Source organism: Bos indicus, chromosome 2 (genome assembly GCF_029378745.1).
Source record: "Bos indicus isolate NIAB-ARS_2022 breed Sahiwal x Tharparkar chromosome 2, NIAB-ARS_B.indTharparkar_mat_pri_1.0, whole genome shotgun sequence".
Lineage (NCBI taxonomy): Eukaryota > Metazoa > Chordata > Mammalia > Artiodactyla > Bovidae > Bos > Bos indicus.
Window position 1 is genome coordinate 55,780,552 of NC_091761.1, and position 19,154 is coordinate 55,799,705.

The 19,154-nt window shown below is 36.0% G+C and overlaps 1 protein-coding gene across 1 annotated transcript in view; it reads left to right on the top strand.

Moving 5' to 3' along the window:
- Window positions 1-19,154, top strand: part of LRP1B (LDL receptor related protein 1B) — a 2,167,013-nt gene that overhangs the window by 1,204,268 nt on the left and 943,591 nt on the right. The window contains exons 8-9 of the mRNA XM_070768349.1: window positions 11,728-11,950; window positions 18,283-18,454. Of these exons, the coding sequence (XP_070624450.1) occupies window positions 11,728-11,950; window positions 18,283-18,454 (395 nt within the window). The remainder of the gene's footprint in view (window positions 1-11,727; window positions 11,951-18,282; window positions 18,455-19,154) is intronic.

Sequence of the window (19,154 nt, forward strand, 5' to 3'; positions counted from 1 at the left end):
ATTCCCAGAATCTTGAGCTCAGGAGATACCAAATGAGTATATCTAGGAAGAAATAATGAATAGGGATGAGGAAGGAAAGCTGAATAAAAATATTTTGCCATTGTTAATAATGTTATAGTGAATAACTTAGTGTGTGTATTGTCTCTTATTTGTGAAGATTCATCTTCAAGATGAATTTCTGGAACAAATATTGTTGGATGAAAGATATTTTACATGCATATTTAATTTTGTTAGGTACTCCCCAAATTCCCACCACAGTGATTGCAGAAGTTGGAGATTTCAGCAAGATATCTAGATGATTATTGTGTACAATAAAACTTGAGAATCACTGTTTAGAACATGGATATTTACCTTTGGGAATATTAACTTTTTGTCCAAAAACACCTGTAGGAATATGTATCTGCTGGCCTACTTGTCAATTTGCACAGCCTGCAAAACTAGCTATGGATGGAGCCCCTAAAGGTTATCCCGGTCAAGAAACCCTAGTCTGAAAGCATCTAGCAATTATTACAATCCCTGTTTTGCCAGGGCTTTGGGCTTCCGTTGTGGCTCAGCTGGTAAAGAATCCATCTGCAATTCAGGAGACCTGGGTTTGATCCCTGGGTTGGGAAGATCCCCTGGCGAAGGGAAAGGCCACCCAGGGCAAGGCCAGTATTCTGGCCTGGATAATTCCATGGACTGTATAGTCCCTGGGGTCTCAAAGAGTCAGACGTGACTGAGCAACTTTCACTTTCCCTCATAGCTCATTTGGTAAAGAATCTGCCTGCAATGCAGGAGACCCAGGTTCAATCTCTGAGTCAGGAAGATTCCCTGGAGAAGGAACTGACAAACCACCCCAGTATTCTTGCCTGGAGAACCCCATGGGCAGAAGAACCTGGCAGCTACAGTCCATGGGATCACAAGAGTCAGACACGACTTAGCGACTAAACCACCACCGCCACTGTTTTGCCAACAAAACAAGAACAGTCCTTTCCCTTCATCAGCTTCCTTTAGCCTCTGAAGTCTTAGCCACACTTAGTCTACACTTGATCCTGCATTTCAATTTAAAACTAAACCAAGGCATTTGAATAATGTCACTTATAAAGAAGTTATTTTACAGGATGTTTGCCTTATTTTTCCAAGTATATATCTGCTTTTCACAGCTAGGAAAGTGAATATCAAAGAAATCTTTATTCTCTACATTGTGGTTTTATCTCTGTAACCATATGATTTTATCATCATTGCAATATTATCAAACATTTTATTCCAACAGCAGACTGAGACATGCATACGTGTATAAACAATAAATAATATATTAAAAATCACTATGCTGCAGTTAAGCTTCATTTTCACCTTGCTGCTTTTTCCTCCATTTAGTAAGAATTTAAAATAGAAATTGACAGTTCAGCTAACTGGTAATTAGCATAGCAGTGAACCAGATTTGTTCAGTGGTCCACAACTTCATGGATACTTACCTTAGCTGTTTCTGAGACAGCCATCTATGTTATTTCATCTCAGAAAAATGCTTTTATAAACCAGTAGGACACCCTAAGTGTGGAAATTAGGTTATACATCTCTGCATATTTCAAAGAACAACTTTTTGCATCTAATATATTACTGCAAATATTCTACTATTCCACATGAATCAGGTATATTGAGCATGAGCTTTTGAGTACTGACATCCTGCATTCTGACCCCTGAAGAAGACCTGAGATAGTGTTGCCCTTGGTCATGGAAAGTAATATGCCCAAATTGTAAAATCCTTTCCTCATATTAAATTCAATGACACCTTGCAATCTTGTGCTTGGCAGATTTCCTGAGAAAAATCTGAAGGCTCAGTATATTCCATAAATATATTTTGTGAAATTTGTTATAGAGCTAGAATGCTCCTCTCTTAATCACCCTTGTTTTCACCCAATTAACTGTCAAGTCCTGTTGATATAGACCCCAAAATACTCCTTGAAATTTCTCTCTTCTTTCCCATTTACCCCTGTGCTAATGCTTATCTACCATACTGATATCTCCTTATCTAATCTTCCAACATTTTGAGTCCATCTTCCTCACGGGACAGTATAGTCTTCAAATTCATGTTGATTATATAAATATCCTACTTTAAACAAAGAAACAAAACTTTGCTATATTCTAGAAGTAGATGGTCTAAACCCCTTAGAGATACATGCAAATGCTGTTATGATCTGGTATCTACAGGTAGGTAGAAATTAATATTGAGATTTCATTAAAACTGAAAATTGGCCAGATACAGGAATACCAGATCTTACCATGATCTACTATCAATACTCCCTTACCATGATCTAACATCACTACAAATTCTCTAAAGAGAATTATGTACAAAAGAGGGCAAAGCAATAAAACTGAGGCCAAGCAATAATTTATTATTAACTAATGATTTAGGAGCAAAGAATTCCAATGGGCTATGCTGGATAATGTGGAAAACCAACTTATTTTCATACCCTACAATAGCCTTATCCATATTTTTTGCCCTTTTAACATGCTTTTAAGTCTGAGTTTTAGATTTTCTTTTCTATTATGAGGGGATGAATTCAGAGCTTATATAGATATATGTAGAGCGACAGAGAAACAATATAGGCAGATACATGGTTTAGTCGTGAGTATATAGTCCTGAATAAAGCAGATCTAGTCTTTTTCCTCTTGGAGATTTTAATCTACTTAGTAAACAGATCTTAAACTAACCATTGTATGTGTGTGTGTGTGTGTGTGTGTGTGTGTATTTGTGTGTATCTGTTTTGTGCAATTAAATAAGAAAGGATGTGACAAAAATACAGAATGCCATGAGGTTTTATCAGGCAGACATAACTGATACGTGAAAAATAGGAAAGATCTTTCATGGAAATTAACATTTAAGTTAAAAGCTAAAGCCAATTTTGGAATAGTGTGATAGAAATTATTTTCCAGACTTGGGGACAGGATATGTCCCCTGGAGAAAGGAAGAAATGGAGAAAGGAAGAAATTGTGTAGATTGTTTAATGAACTGAAAGATGGCCAAGTTATTTGAATTATATAGAAGAATACTATTAGATGTAGCTATTAAAACTGAGAAAGTATATCACCAGACAGCTGGAGAGATAGGTAGAGACTAAATTATCTGAGTGTTTGGGGCACTGTTGAGAATATGAAGTTTTATTCTGATTGTTATTAACAGTTGTATGGCGATTTTAATAATACATAATTTAACTTGAGAATGGGTGCTGTCATTGATACAGTCTATTAATGAGACTCTCAGAAAAACATGAGATGTTACAAGATAAGAAGAGAGTAGTATTCTGGAATTAGTATTCGAGGAGGCACTGATTTTAGATCTACTCCTGAGGTTCTTATAAGAAGCCCACATCTTCTGTGACTACTGGTAAAGGATGAGCTCAAGAGATGCTAAATTTCAGTAAAAGCAAAAAGGTAGAATTAACATTCAAAGTTTAGTCTTAGGATATTGGGCATTTTGTGATCATAGGAGATTCAGAGGGCAGGTCAGAAGTGTTTGGGTAGGAAGAAAGGATGTTGTATCTGTGGACAGATTTTAGGCTGCCCTGTACTTTAGGCAGAGACCTGTGTAAATAAGGGTGAGGACATTGAAAACTTACATCTGGAATATAGATGGGTTTATAAGGTTTCAATTACAGCTTGAGAAAAATGGCTGCCTGAAAGTCAAAATGTTAGGCCAAGTACATCATTATCTTTTAGGTGATTAGATGTGGTAGTTCCAGTTTAAGTGTAGTCATGTGTAAATGGTAGACGTGAATGAGTAAATATAAACCAAGTGTCAGGCAATGCCAATCCAGGGAAATAGGGTTAGTTATTTATCACATTGTGTCCCTATCCATGTTAAACATTGATGAAATAGCTATGTAATAAAGATAAATAGAAATAATAACGGGGGCTTCAGAATCTGCCTGTAATGCAGGAGACCCAGATATATGGTTTGATCCCTGGGTCGGAAAGATCCCCTGGAGGAGGAAATGGCAACCCAGTCCAGTAATCTTGACTGGAGAATCCCATTGGAGTTGGAAAAGAGTCAGAGATGACCGAATGACTAAACAAAAACAATAATAATAATAATATGCAAATCTTTTTACTTTTCTTTTTTTTTCCTTTCTTTGTTTACAGTGGCAAGCTTATTAGTTGCTGAATTAGCTTCTAGCTCTCAGAATATGGAAAGATGAAAAACAAATGGGAATTAAGCTTAAAAGATAAATTTGCTTGAAATAATTAAAAAAAAATGAGTTACAGGCAGGGTTAGGATAGGATGGAGATTGATAAGAGTTCATATTTGAATTTGTGAAAGTGTTTAGAGAGCTTGGAATTGGGAAGAACATTTGAAAATCTGTTGATATGTCCTGAGTAATATATTGAGTTTTTAAAAAATGAAGAAAGATGATTTAAAAAAATTATTATCCATTATTAATATCTTTCTTTTCTGTTTTCATGGGAGATTACAGAAAAAAATTCAGATGCTTTCTATTTATATATCTATATATATTTATGCCATGTTGGGGTTACATGAGGGTTACATGTGAACATTATAAAATGATTCCTTTACGTAGAGTTGGCATTTCAATATGTTTTTCCTAAGACGGTATAAGTTTTGATTGTTCAGAATCTTTAGTACAAGAGTTATCTGAATCTTTAATATAAGACATTAAACAATGTAGTGTTTTACTTATGGTGCATTAGCTTCCAAGTACAGAAATACCCCACCAAAGCCACTCAAATGTACACAGATCTCCAAGAGGCTATGGTAACTCCCATGTGTTTACCTACCTGAGGACAGGAAATTAAAACAGACTCCTAGAGAATTTCTTGCCCAAAGACTGCATGGCTCCTTCCATCCTGTTTCTATCTTGTGACTCCTCTATACCTATGAACATGATCTAGCTATCCTCCTCTCTGAACCCCACCCCACCTCACCCCACCCCACCCTCCACCCATGTTGGCACAGATGCCCACTAGGTGAGCTCCATATTGTTTGGTATGGATTCATGAGAGAAAGGGTCTTAGTGATTCAGCTTAGCCTATAGTTTTATTTTGCTTGCATCAAATCTCCCCAAGGTGGTGGTAGGGGGATAGGGAAGGGATAATATTTCTGCATAGGGATGCCACTCTCAGGAACACTAACTGAGTGGGACAGATTCAGGTAAATGAGGATCTTAATTGAGTAAGCCATGTTGACTGATATATCTAATTCATTAACACTTCCAGCAGAATTATTAGTGGGAGTGTTTCCAGAATATAGAGTAGCCAGCTGTATGTCAAGTTTAATTTCTGTGTGTTTATGTATGAACTGAAAACGAAATTCAAGAGAGATTTTTCAAACAATGAAAGCAAAAACCCCAACCAAGTAAAAATCAATAAATCACTGTCTTGAACAATCTTGGCTAAACAGAGAAAATAGTTTATGTATCTTCCACATCCCTTAAGTAGCAGGAGCTAATAGAAATTGAATTTAAACCTGTTACTCTGAAGACTCATTACTCTTTAATATTCACAATTGAATTTTAGAATTACAATGATAAATATTTAATACTTTAACTTTAATTCAGAGTATACTTTAATTACTCCATATAATGTAGAAAATCACTTTCTTGTTCAATTTCTGTAAACACAATGGAAGAAAAATAAAGTATTAATATTGATGCTTTTTGGATAACATAGTTATTTTTAAAACAATATCAAAAACTGATGTTTCTAGTGTAATTGTTGTTAAGAAAAATACATATATTTTTCCTGAAATGTGAAGATATGAAGTTCTCTAACACCTGATTAAAAACATGGAGAGTGTGTTAGGCCCTTATCAGAACAATGATTTTTTTTTTTTTAATTTAGCAATATATGGCTTTTGAGTTTTATGCCTCATTCCCTTATTTATTTCTTAACCAAAATCTTGTTGTATAACCTCATTTTTAAACAGTTAAATGAATGATAGATAATTACATTGTGAGAACTCTAAAATTTTCTAAATTCCATCTTTAAGCTATAACCAAAATGTTAGCAGTAAGAATGATGACACAAAGCCGGAATTGACTATATAGTTAAAGGATATGGAAGGGGACTTCCCCAGTGGTTCAGTGGCTAAGACCCTGTGCTTCCAATGCAGGGTGCCGAGTTTGATTCCTGGTTAGGGAACTAGTTTCCACATGCCACAACTAAGATTGAACACAGCCAAATGAATGAATGAATACTTAAGAAAAGGTTGCAGCTTTATTTAAAAAAAAAAAAAAAAGATGCAGCTAGGACTCTGGTATGTTTAAATTCCCCTTTGTCATTTTGGATAAAGTACAAAAATATGGAAGAATCACTTAAAGCAGACATCACTTGAAAAACTAAACCTTATTTTTATCAGTTAAAGGGAAAAAAAAAGCACACCTTTTAAGACATCAGTATGTATAACAATTGCTTTTCTTTAAAACGTAAGGATGATTGGGGCCATAACTCTGTAAGCACAGTGCTCTGTCACTGTCGGTCAGTGCTCCCTTTGTGACTTTTGATTTATGTCTGGCAAGTTTACCAACAATACTCAAAGTTCCTTACTCTCCCCAATTGTATAAAATACTTACATGTCTATAGTAAGATAGTCATCTAATCAACAGGGACATCAGATAAAATCAGTTTCCCATGTGAAATGAGATAAGGAAGCCAATATGACAAACTCCTATTTACTCCAGCTGTCAAATTACGATTAAGGAGTTGGATGAATAGTTCAAAGTTTGAAAGACATTTTCCTTTCCTTTATGAACTAATAGTTAAGCATACATTAGAGACAGTAGTTGGGATGTTGTTTCACTTTAATTTTTGTGTTAGTGGAAATTGAATAGAATGGCATTCAAAAAGGAAGTTAAGAACAAGAGAATAAAAATCTCAATTTAATTTCTTCTACTTTCTAGAGAATAAAGGAATAATTGATACCATAGGAAAGAACAGGGCAATAGGAAATGTGAGTATTGTAATCCCAAGAGAATGGGGTATAGGACAAATTTGGGAACGATCTCCACCAGCCACCATGAGTTTCATATGCAGACTGCTACAAAGGCAGCTCCGTGGCTGTACTAGAAGCAGCAGAGGATGCTTGGTTTTTGCGAGAGGAGATGCTGAAAGGATGACTGAAAACCCTGGAAATTAAGAGTTAAGTGTTCAGAAAACACTGAATAAGATGGGATAAAGGAGATTTCAAACCACCAACTGTGCTTCATTTTAGGGAATTTCTTGAATACAGCATAGGCTTACCATTGGTTTCTAAACCCAGAGGCATAAATAATAATGCATAAAGCTATTACATTTCAGTTCAAAAAGCAAAAAGTAATCTAATTATGAGAAAAATGAGGCAAACTCAAGATAGGGATATTGGAGATTTCTGTGGTGGTCCAGTGGTTAAGACTTTGCTTTCCAATACAGGGGTGTATGTTGGATGTGTGTCGAGGGGCTAAGATCCCCACATGCCTTATAGCCAAAAAAACAAAACATAAAACAGAAGCAATATTGTAACAAATTCAATAAAGACTTTAAAAATGGTCCACATCAAAATGTATTTTTTTAAAAAATAGAGATATTCTTCAAAACAATTCATGTTTACACTTTAGAAATAACAAAAAACAATGCAAGGCTAAATGATTATTCAAAATTAAAGGAGTCTAGAGAGAAGGACTAATGCTGAAGCTGAAACTCCAATACTTTGGCCACCTCATGCGAAGAGTTGACTCATTGGAAAAGACCCTGATGCTGGGAGGGATTGGGGGCAGGAGGAGAAGGGGACGACAGAGGATGAGATGGCTGGATGGTATCACCGACTCAATGGACATGAGTTTGAGTGAACTCCGGGAGTTGGTGATGGACAGAGAGGCCTGACGTGCTGTGTCCATCGAGTTCATGGGGTCACAAAGAGTCAGACATGACTGAGCTACTGAACTGAGAGAGAAAAGACAATTAAGTGAAGTATATGATTTTGGATTGGATCCTAAATTATAGAAAAAGAAATTTTTACTGTATAGAACATTATTACTCAACAGGTTATATTTGAATAAAATCTACATATTGTATCAGTGTTAAATGCATCAATTTTGTTAGATGTACTATGGTTATAAAAGAGAATGTCCTGGTACTTAGGAGATGCACACTGAAATCTTAGTTGAGGAGGGCCATCATTTCTGCAATTTAGTGTCAAATTGTTCAGCTGGTACTAAAAATGTCCAGAGGAACAAAAGTTGAAAAACTGGTGAATCTAGGTGAAAGGTATACACATTTATTCTACAATCCTTACAACTTTTCTGTAAGTTTGAAATTATTTCAAAATAATTCATTAAAAACAAAAAACAAGACAAATCGTGTTATGGCTCTGACAAGCTTTTCATGTGGACTTGGAATCTATTTCATCTGTAAAATAGAAATAATCTGACCTTTCTATCTGACAAACATTTATTAAGATCAGTGAGATAATGGGATTTGTTCTTTATAGGAAAGAAAAGAGTGATTTTATCAAACCTTAGCTCTACCTTATCATGAATGAAATTTAGTTATGTTTCAGACAATTAAATCTGTAGCTTCTGTTTATAATTATAATAGTCATACATCAATTAAACAATGCCCTTGGAATGAATCTTTTCTCTGTAACAGTAGGAGATAATTTTAAACTAAAATTAAACTGTATCAAAACAAACAAAGAAACATCTACAGTCATAATGACAGTCATAATCATGTGACTATGGATGTTTATTGCTTGCAGATTTATGTTCTTCGTGCTGCTGTCCTGGAGAACACTTTCATTTCTTGAATTTCAATTATAAGTGAACTGAGCTTATCATAGTCAGTATTCTCAAAGCTGGGGGAGTTTAATTTGATGGAAGGACCTTCTTTTATATCACCACTCAGCACTGTTCTGCTTTGCGCTGGAAGTACAATGACAAATTCTTCACTGTTTCTTCTAGCTCAATGCTATTTCACATACCCAAAGTCTTCTTGCTCTTTTGGTTTTATGTTTTCATTAAGACAGCAACATTTTGATGAATCATATATTTATACTTTTCTTTCACACTTTTCTTAAGCTTATTCAGAGTTGCCTCAACCAGTTTTATTATGTCCTGCAATTAAGATAAGAATCACTTGAATCATCCCTGCAATAATAGGTTAGTATCACTGAAAATCTTCTTGGACAAATTGTTTACATTTTTCCAACCTCCTTTATTATCATCAGGTTCATTTTTCCTCTATAACTAAACTTTTTTTTTTTTTTTCAGACAGAAGTACCAAAAATCACCAGTATTCTAACAAATACTAAACTCAATGACATCTTCTTGATTTGTATTCTTTTTTTTTTTTTTAATCTTTTTTTTGTTTTGTGAAGTGACTGTCACTCAGTCATGTTCTACTCTTTGCGACCCCATGGACTATACAGTCCATGGAATTCTCCAGGCCAGAATACTAGAGTGGGTAGCCATTCCCTTCTCCAAGGGTTCTTCCCAACCCAGGGATCAAACCCAGGTCCCCTGCACTGCAGGAAGATTCTTTACCAGCTGAGCCACCAGGGACACCCAACTGATCCAGCCAGCCACTCCAATTCTTTATCAGGGAACTTGTCTCCCTTAGGTCTCTATAAGAGTCTGTGTCTTTTACCAGGCTTTACTGGTGGCTCAGATGGTAAAGTGCCTGCCTACAATGCGGGAGACCCGGGTTTGATCCCTGGGTTGGGAATATCCTTTGGAGAAGGAAATGGCAACCCACTCCAGTACTCTTGCCTGGAAAATCCCATGGACAGAGGAGCCTGGTAGGCTACAGTCTATGGGGTCACAAAGAGTCCGACACAACTGAGCGACTTCACTTTCTTTCTTTCTCTAATCTTATTTGGTCTTCTTTCTTCAAAAATATGCCTCCAGGCTTCTTGTCTTGGTACTCTTCTCTTTTTGTCTTTTTAGGATCACATCTAGTTAAGTCACCTCAGGGTGACTTGAGAGAAGTTCTAATCTTGAGACTCATCTTTCCTATTCAGCCTCATGTAGATAGTTGGAACCCCCTTCTTCATGTCACTATACATAGTCTATATACAACATGCTAAACACAGGGGGCCAGAGCCTCCGACTCTCTGTGCCAAAGCTGAGCTACCTGCACAGCAGGATCTATCTGGTCTGTGAAATGGACCAGTTGGAAAAGAAAACTATAAAAGGACAGGCATTTTGGTATGAGGTGAGAAAGAGAGTTTTTATGATAAGAACAGTGGACAGTGTTCTATAGCAAGAAACAGATCAACTGTTAATCTTAATAGTAACTTAATTTAAGATGACCATGAACAAATTAAGAAGTGAAGAAAGAGATGAAAGATGGAGGCAGGAAGAGATTGTGGTAAAGGTGAGAGAGAGGGAGAGAGAGAGGAAGGAAGGTAACTAATGAGCCATCATAGGAGTAGAAGTTTGAGTATTTAGCATGACAATAAAATGTATAATACGCCCCTTTATTTCTTCTTCACTGGAATAGAAATCTCTTTACCTGAATGGAATGTCCCTTGAAAAACATTTTTTAACCTATCATGATAGGTTTTTTTTTTTTTTTTTTTTTCAGGAGAAATTAAGATGAAACTTATTTTATTTTTTAAATTATTGTGATAAATTGATCTTTCAAAATATTTGGGGGAATATATACTCATAATAAAATCTGGCTCACATTACACATGAATTAATGTTTAAAAATTGATCACAGCTTCCCATAGCAAAAGAGCTAAATTAAAGCCTAAATAATATTCCTTAGTATTGAAAGATACCCCATACTGTGAGCTGATGCAATAGTGTTGATACAGGTAACTAAAAACTAATTCACCAAGTTTGCAAAATTGAATATTCTATACTCTAGGTAATCTTAATTTTGCTCAGTCACTGGAAATAAGATTATTCTGGAGATGGTTTTTAAATGAAGGCAAGATAGTCCTCCATTTAGGAACACAATTTACTCTCATGAGTAGATAATCTTGTTAAAATATTGTCAGGTTAATTGAAATTGATTTCTGTTTACTAAACATAGTGAATACTAATCAAATATTAGACACTGAGGTGTTAGAGGTATTTAAACCTTTGACACATGCTGTTAGTACTTCATAGAAGGACTTCTTATCTCAGACATCAACATTGCTTTTCAGCCTTTTCTTTGAAATATATAAAGAGAAAATGAAAGGAAATGGACTGCATTATCTTTATTAAATTTTGTCAGTTGGGGATATTTGGGAGAATTTGGGATTGGTTTGGGGGGTGATTATTTATTTTCATTGCTATAAATGGCACATTTGCTTGCATCATTGAGCTCCACATAATAGCTTTTATAGGAGACAGACATTACGAGGCAATTTGAAAAGCAGGTTGAAGATAAAGCCTGAGAGCTCACATGCCCTGGCCTGGTTACTTGGCTCACTTCTGAAGCTTATTCCAAATGGACTATACAGATCTCCTGTGGTACCAGCTCTATGAAGCTTAAAGAAACATTTCCCCTAATACAAAAATAAACCCACCATAATCATTCGTTTTGGGGAAATTTTACAGTTGTTAGTTAACCTGCTCCCTTATGCCCTGCAATATTCATTAGCAGATTTCCTTGTTTATGAGTGATATTATATGGAAATGGTTATGGGAAGCTAACAGATGTAACCACTGAAATAAATTAGAAGGAAAAGTTCTGTGTTTTACAGATGGTTCTACTGAATATGCTGCCCCCACCTTTCCACTTTAACATTTAGTTTTCTTTCAACAGAAAACTTTTCTTTACCGACTATGGGAATGTGGCCAAAGTGGAGCGATGTGACATGGATGGGATGAACAGAACAAGGATAATTGATTCTAAGACAGAGCAGCCAGCTGCACTGGCACTAGACCTAGTAAACAAATGGGTTTACTGGGTAGATCTTTACTTGGACTACGTGGAAGTCGTGGACTATCAAGGAAAAAACAGACATACGATCATCCAAGGCAGACAAGTAAGTACAGTTTGGTTGGAAAATGCAGCTAAGGTAATAAAATGAATGATCTCATCCTAGGAAGAAGACTGAAAATTGCAGTGTTGAAAATTTCTTATGAAGTCAAGCTGCAGTGGGTCATAAAAATTGATGTGTTTGCTATATAGAAGAATGTTCTTTTCATAGTGCACTCCATAATACATGATGGGGGAGGACTTGCTCTCCCTCCTTCCCTCTATTTAAAACAAAAAAACAAAAAAAAACAGCACACAAAACAAAAACCAACAGAAATAAATCAAAAACAGCCAACGCAACCAGAAATTCTATGCTAGTAAGAAAGAAAAATGTTAGACTAGGACAGATGTTATGACCTACTTACTAAAAACTAATTTAAGTATTTCATTTGTAAAAACCTGAACTATCATTTGTCCTATGTGGCACTGAAGATATATATATATATATCTCATATATATATATATATGAGGAGGAAATGGCAACCCACTCCAGTGTTCTTGCCTGGAGAATCCCAGGGACAGCGGGGCCTGGTGGGCTGCCGTCTATGGGGTCACACAGAGTCGGACACGACTGAAGCGACTTAGCAGCATATATATATATATATATATAGCTAATAATGCAAATGGTGGCTCACAGAAGTGTTATTATTATTTTAATATGTTGGATTATTTATATTTTGCCTTCTGAAGTGTTTAAATATTTACTTCCCAGAATAAGAATTTTGTGAAAGGCACCAAGGTCACATTTTTTCTCATTTGTGTTTTTTTTCCTTTGCTGAATTATAAGTTTTTGTAAATAACATTCAGTTAAAATTGAAAAAGATCTCTAAGTGGAGATGTCTTATTCACTAGAATGCTTTTGAAATTCAATTTTATCTCACTGATCTTACTAATTTCATGTGAAATTCTCATTCTATAGAACTGCAGTAAGTGGCTTTCTTTGCTTTCTTCTATAATGCAAGGTACAAATGCTATGTAATTTTCATGTCAAGTTACTTTTCCTTTATAATCAGCATTTAACAATGAAATAGTTTCACTTCCTTGGCAGATAAACAAATGCACTAATCTGATCTGGGTGTCTAAAAAAATTCATCCAATATTAAAAGTGAGGCCACTTATTTTTCTCTCACCTTCAACTGCCCTCAAAATCTTGATTTCTTTGGCCATCTTTAGTTATGACCTTACAGCACCTAGTCTCTGAAATGATTATGATGTACCTCCTTTGGTGTACATGTAATTGAGATTTCACACCATGAAACAGGATGAGGAATTCAAATGATCTTCCCCATGGCTACTTTTAAAAGGTTTTTTTCTTTTTTAATGTCTGAAGTTTTTAATTGTCCATTTTTCCCCATTTCTATTGCCTGTGTTCTGCTGGTTCCCTAAACATATGTTTAGTCTGCCACTAAGTATTCCAACATAGATAAAATTTTGTAAGAATTTGTCCTGTAATCAGAATGGCCTGTATACCACACCTAGTTCTTCCCACCTCTGCTGGGGATAGTAAGCAGAATAGCACTGTAGGTACTTTATGGTAAATAAATCCTTCTGAAGGCAAGCAGGGAGGCAGAGAGTAAAATTTGATCTTTATTGTAGTAACATGTTTTCTACCCTCATCAATTGCCACCTCTATAGTCATGCTTTCTCTCTTGGACTGTGGATTGGCAACTGAGTAGACAGCAATGTGGGTATGCCATGACCTCACACTTCCAGATGGTTGGTCCCACACTTAGAGCAAAGCATGGATAAAATAAATGGAAATTAATGGAAGACTTTAGCTTGTTTATAACTTTTATAGGAAAAACATATTGCCCAAATCAAAATTGGGTTTTATATATATATATATATCATATTCACTATATATGTGTATATATATACACATATATATACATCATATTCACTATATATGTGTATATATATATACACATATATAGTGAATATGATGTCACTTATGCAGAAAATATTATTGATAAATACACACATTCCTTCCTTTATGACACGTGGTTTAGTAGCTAAGTCATGTCCAACTCTTGCGACCCCTGAACTATAGCCCCCAGGCTCCTCTCTGTCCATGGGATTCTCCAGGCAAGAATACTGGAGTGGGTTGCCATTTCCTTCTCCAGGGGATCTTCCCAACCCAGGAATCAAATCTGGGTCCCCTGCATTGCAGGTAGATGATTTACCAACTGAGCTATGAGGGAAGCCCTCCTATGACACTTACTGGGGACCTTATGACACTTACTGGGGACTAATACTAACATAAAAAGTGATTACTGAAGTTTTAACATAAAATGATTCTCTCCCTTAATTTCTAATTTGTTGCCTAGACATGAAGAATTAAAATATGTCCAAAAACAATATGAAAAACCAGTCTTCTTTTAGTCAACATCTTACATGAGAGGATCACAAATTATAATGAAGGGTCATGTAAGCTAGGAAGATAGCAAATCAAACGAACTAGCAAGATTTCCTAAGTACAAATGTTTGTGATTTTGTTCTATAATTTTTTTTAATAACAAATCATAGATAACTCTCAAATTCTCTTAACTAAAAAATCTATAATAAAAAGTGGACTGAAAGTGCAATATAATGCCAAAGAATACTGACAAATGCTTTTTCATCAAAATCTCTACAGCAATCAATTGATAGATCTACCATACCCTGGTCCAGAACCATTTTAAATTAAATATAATACAAGGAATTCCCAAAGGCCTTGCACCTAGCATGTGCCCTGTTGTACGAGAAAATCAGTATACTCATTCTTCCTTTGCTTTACTGGAAGCTTTCCATCAATTCAAGAAGTCTATTCTTACCCATAATCCCTAAGACATCTGCCAAGTAGGAAAGTTATGCTGTTAACTGTGAAGTGTCATGGAGAACAGTAAACACTGCTATTCTCATATCACAGAGTTTCATGTTCATTATAAATAGACTTTAGAAAGAATGCAATTTCTGAGTAGAGAATGCTGACATATTATTTATAATTGTTCTAAATATATGATTTCATTGTTTATTAATTTCCATGCTGGGAATAGTAGTGTAACCTGTATTTTTTTTAAATGGGATTTTCAAAGGTGCTTTCTCATCAGTCCTTTCATAGGCAAAACCAGGATTTTATAGATTATGTATATCCATGATTATATAAAAAAGTGGCCCACAAAAACATCTCAAATTGTATGTAACAATGCCATAAGCATATTATTGAATATGCTTGAAAGTTTGATTCTCACTAGCCTTTGAAAAGTAGCTACTGAAAATGTTTTCTTCATGAAACATGGGGTTCTTAAGGCAGGAATACTGAAGTGATTTGCCATTCCCTTCTGCAGGGGACCACATTTTGTCAGAATTCTCCACAATGACCGGTCCATCTTGGGTGGCCCTACACAACATGGCTCATGGTTTCACTGAGTTAAACAAGGCTGTGGTCCATGTGATCAGATTGATTAGTTTTCTATGATTGTGGTTTTCATTCTGTGTGCCCTCTGATAGATAATATAAGAGACTTACTGAAGCTTTCTGATGGGAGAGACTGACTGAGGGAAAAACTGGGTCTTGTTCTGATAGGCAGGGCCATGCTCAGTAAATCTTTAATCCAATTTTCTGTTGATGGGCTGAAGAAGCTGAAGTTGAATGGTTCTGTGAAGACCTACAAGACCTTCAGGAACTAATACCCCCAAAGATGTCCTTTTCATTATAGGGAACTGGAATGCAAAGTAGGAAGTGAAGAAATACCTGGAGTAACCAGCAAATTTGACCTTGGAGTACTGAATGAAGTAGGGCAAGGGCTAATAAGAATTTTGAGAAGAGAATACCCTGGTCATAGCAAACACACTTTTCCAACAACACAAGAGAATATGATACACATGGACATCACCAAATGGTCAACCAAAATCAGATTGATTATATTCTCTGCAGCCAAAGATGGAGATGCTCTATACAGTCAGCAAAAACCAGACTGGGAGTTGACTATGGCTCAAATCATGATCGCTTTATTGCCAAATTCAGACTTAAAATGAAGAAAGTAGAGAAAACCACTAGACCATTCAGGTATGACTTATATCAAATCCTTTACAATTATACAGTGAAAGTGGCAAACAGATTCAAGGGATTTGATCTGATAGACAGAGTGCCTGAAGAGCTGTGGACAGAGGTTCATGACATTGTACAGGAGGCAGTGATCAAGACCATCCCCAAGAAAAATAAATGTGAAAAGGCAAAATGGTTGTCAGATGAGGTCTTACAAACAGCAGTAAAAATGAAGAGAAATGAAAGGCAAAGGATAAAGGAAAGATAAACCTATTTGAATGCAAGGTCTAAAGAATAGCAAGGAGAGATAAGAAAGCCTTCCTCAGTGATCAATGCAAAGAAATAGAGGAAAACAATAGAATGGGAAAGACTAGAGATCTCTTCAAGAAAATTAAAGTTACCAAGGGAACATTTCATGAAAAGATAGGAACAATAAAGGACAGAAATGGCATGGACCTAACAGAAGCAGAAGATATTAAGAAGAGGTGGCAAGAATACATAGAAGAAGTATACAAAAAAGATCTTCATGACCAGGATAATCACGATGGTGTGATCAATCACCTAGAGCCAGACATCCTGGAATGTGAAGTCAAATGGGCCTTAGGAAGCATCACTATGAACAAAGCTAGTAGAGGTGATGGAATTCCAGTTAAGCTATTTCAAATCCTGAAAGATGATGCTGTGAAAGTGCTTTATTCAATATGCCAGCAAATTTGTAAAACTCTGCAGTGGCCACAGGACTGGAGAAGGTTAGTTTTCATTCCAATCCCAGAGAAAGACAATGCCAAGGAATGCTCAAACTACTACACAATGGCACTCATCTCACATGCTAGCAGAGGAGTGTTCAAAATCCTCCAAGCCAGGGTTCCACAGTATGTGAACCATGAACTTCCAGCTGGTCAATTGGTTTTAGAAAAGGCAGAGGAACCAGAGATCAAATTTCCAACATCTGTTGGATCATCAAAAAAGCAAGAGAGTTCCAAAAAGCATCCATTTCTGCTTTATTGACTATGCCAAAGCCTTTGACCATGTGGATCACAACAGACTGTGGAAAATTCTTCAAGAGTTGGGAATACCAGACCACCTGACCTACCTCTTGAGAAATATGTATGCAGGTCAGGAAGCAACAGTTAGAACAGGACATGGAACAGACTGGTTCCAAATCAGGAAAGGAGTATGTCAAGACTGTATATTGTTACCCTGCTTATTTAACTTACATGCAGAGTCCATCATGAGAAATGCCAGACTGGATGAAGCACAAGCTGGAATCAAGATTGTCGGAAGAAATATCAATAACCTCAGATACGCAGATAACACCATGCTTATGGCAGAAAGTGAAGAAGAACTAAAGAGCCTCTTGATGAAGGTGAAAGAGGAGAGTGAAAAGTTGGCTTAAAACTCAACATTCAGAAAACGAAGATTATGGCATCTGCTCCCATCTCTTAATGGCAAATAGATGGGGAAACAATGGAATCAGTGAGAGACTTTATTTTTAGGGCTTCAAAATCACTGCAGATGGTGACTGCAGCCATGAAATTAAAAGATGCTTGCTCCTTGGAAGAAAAGCTATGACCAACCTAGACATCACATTAAAAAGCAGAGACGTCACTTTGCCAAAAAGGTCCATCTAATCAAAGCTGCGGTTTTTCCAGTAGTCATGTATGGATGTGAGAGTTGGACTATAAAGAAAGCTGAGCACCAAAAAAATTGATGCTTTTGAACTGTGGTGTTGGAGAAGACTCTTGAGAGTCCCTTGGACTGCAAGGAAATATAACCAGTCCATCCTAAAGGAAATCAGTCCTGAACATTCATTGGAAGGACTGATGCTGAAACTCCAATACTTTCGCCACCTGATGCGAAGAACTGAGTCGTTTGAAGAGACCCTGACATTGGGAAAGATTGAAGGTGGGAGGAGAAGGGAATGACAGAGGATGAGATGGTTGGATGGCATCACCAGCTCTATGGACATGAGTTTGAGTAAGCTCTGGGAGTTGGTGATGGACAGAGAAGCCTGGTGTGCTGCCGTCCATGGGATTTCAAAGGACTGAGCAACTGAACTGAACTGAAAGAAACATGAATACAATTCTCCCCATACATTTTAAACTGCTTTGTCTACTACTGCATAATGTATTATTTTTATAGAAAAATTTATATTAGTGAAATGTTGAATTCTTTGAGAAAAAATAAATGATAATATGCTCACGACTCTCCTACTGTGGGGGTTTTCCACACTAGTAAAAGCAATTTTTTTTTTCTTTCAAGTTGAAAGCAACATAATTAAAAAATCATAGTTATTTTTGCACCTTTTTATAGGTCAAACATCTGTATGGTATAACTGTGTTTGAAGACTACTTATATGCAACTGATGCTGGTAACTTCAACATCATAAGGATAAACCGATTTAATGGTAGTGATATTCATTCATTAATTAAAATGGAAAATGCTAAAGCAATCCGAATCTATCAAAAAAGAATTCAACCAACAGGTAAGATTCCAAGACTTCTTCATAGCCTTCATAATGGTGAATTGAATGGAGATATGACTCTTGTGCCTTTGTGTGGTGTCAAAGTGGGTGAGCCATAAATTCTGTTTTGATAGCAAAAATGTACATGTCTGCATGATAAAATATAATAGAGCTCCCTTCCAAAGTCTAAATGACAAATTGTTCAGTTCCTAGTGGATCATTTCTACAGCCATAGAATTGAAATGATGGCTGGATTTAAATTCAGGAAGGAACGTTCACTCTTGATGTATGTATACAGAAAACTCAGATGCTGATGCTAGAGTTTTTATTTTATCATTCTAGGAGACAACCTTCAAGTCAGGTGACTTTCTTGCAGTATCTGTCTAGTTTTTATTTCAGTCACTTGGGGGTCTCTTGATTAACTTCCCAACCATTCCTTAACACAAGTTAATTCAAAATAATTTTTACCAAGAAGGCTGCAACATTGCTAAGTATCCCTGAAAAATTATTTTGCATTGTAAGTTAATGATGCTTGTTCATCAATACAACGTAGGCTCAATTATATAGAGAATAATGTAACATACAAAACTACCACCCGAATTTTCATTATCTTTTTGTGCTTCAAATTAAAACTAATTTAGAATTATTTATCTATTAACATAAATTCAATTTAGGCAAAGTATTGTTACACATATGTTTTCAGGAAATTCAGACTTGGGAT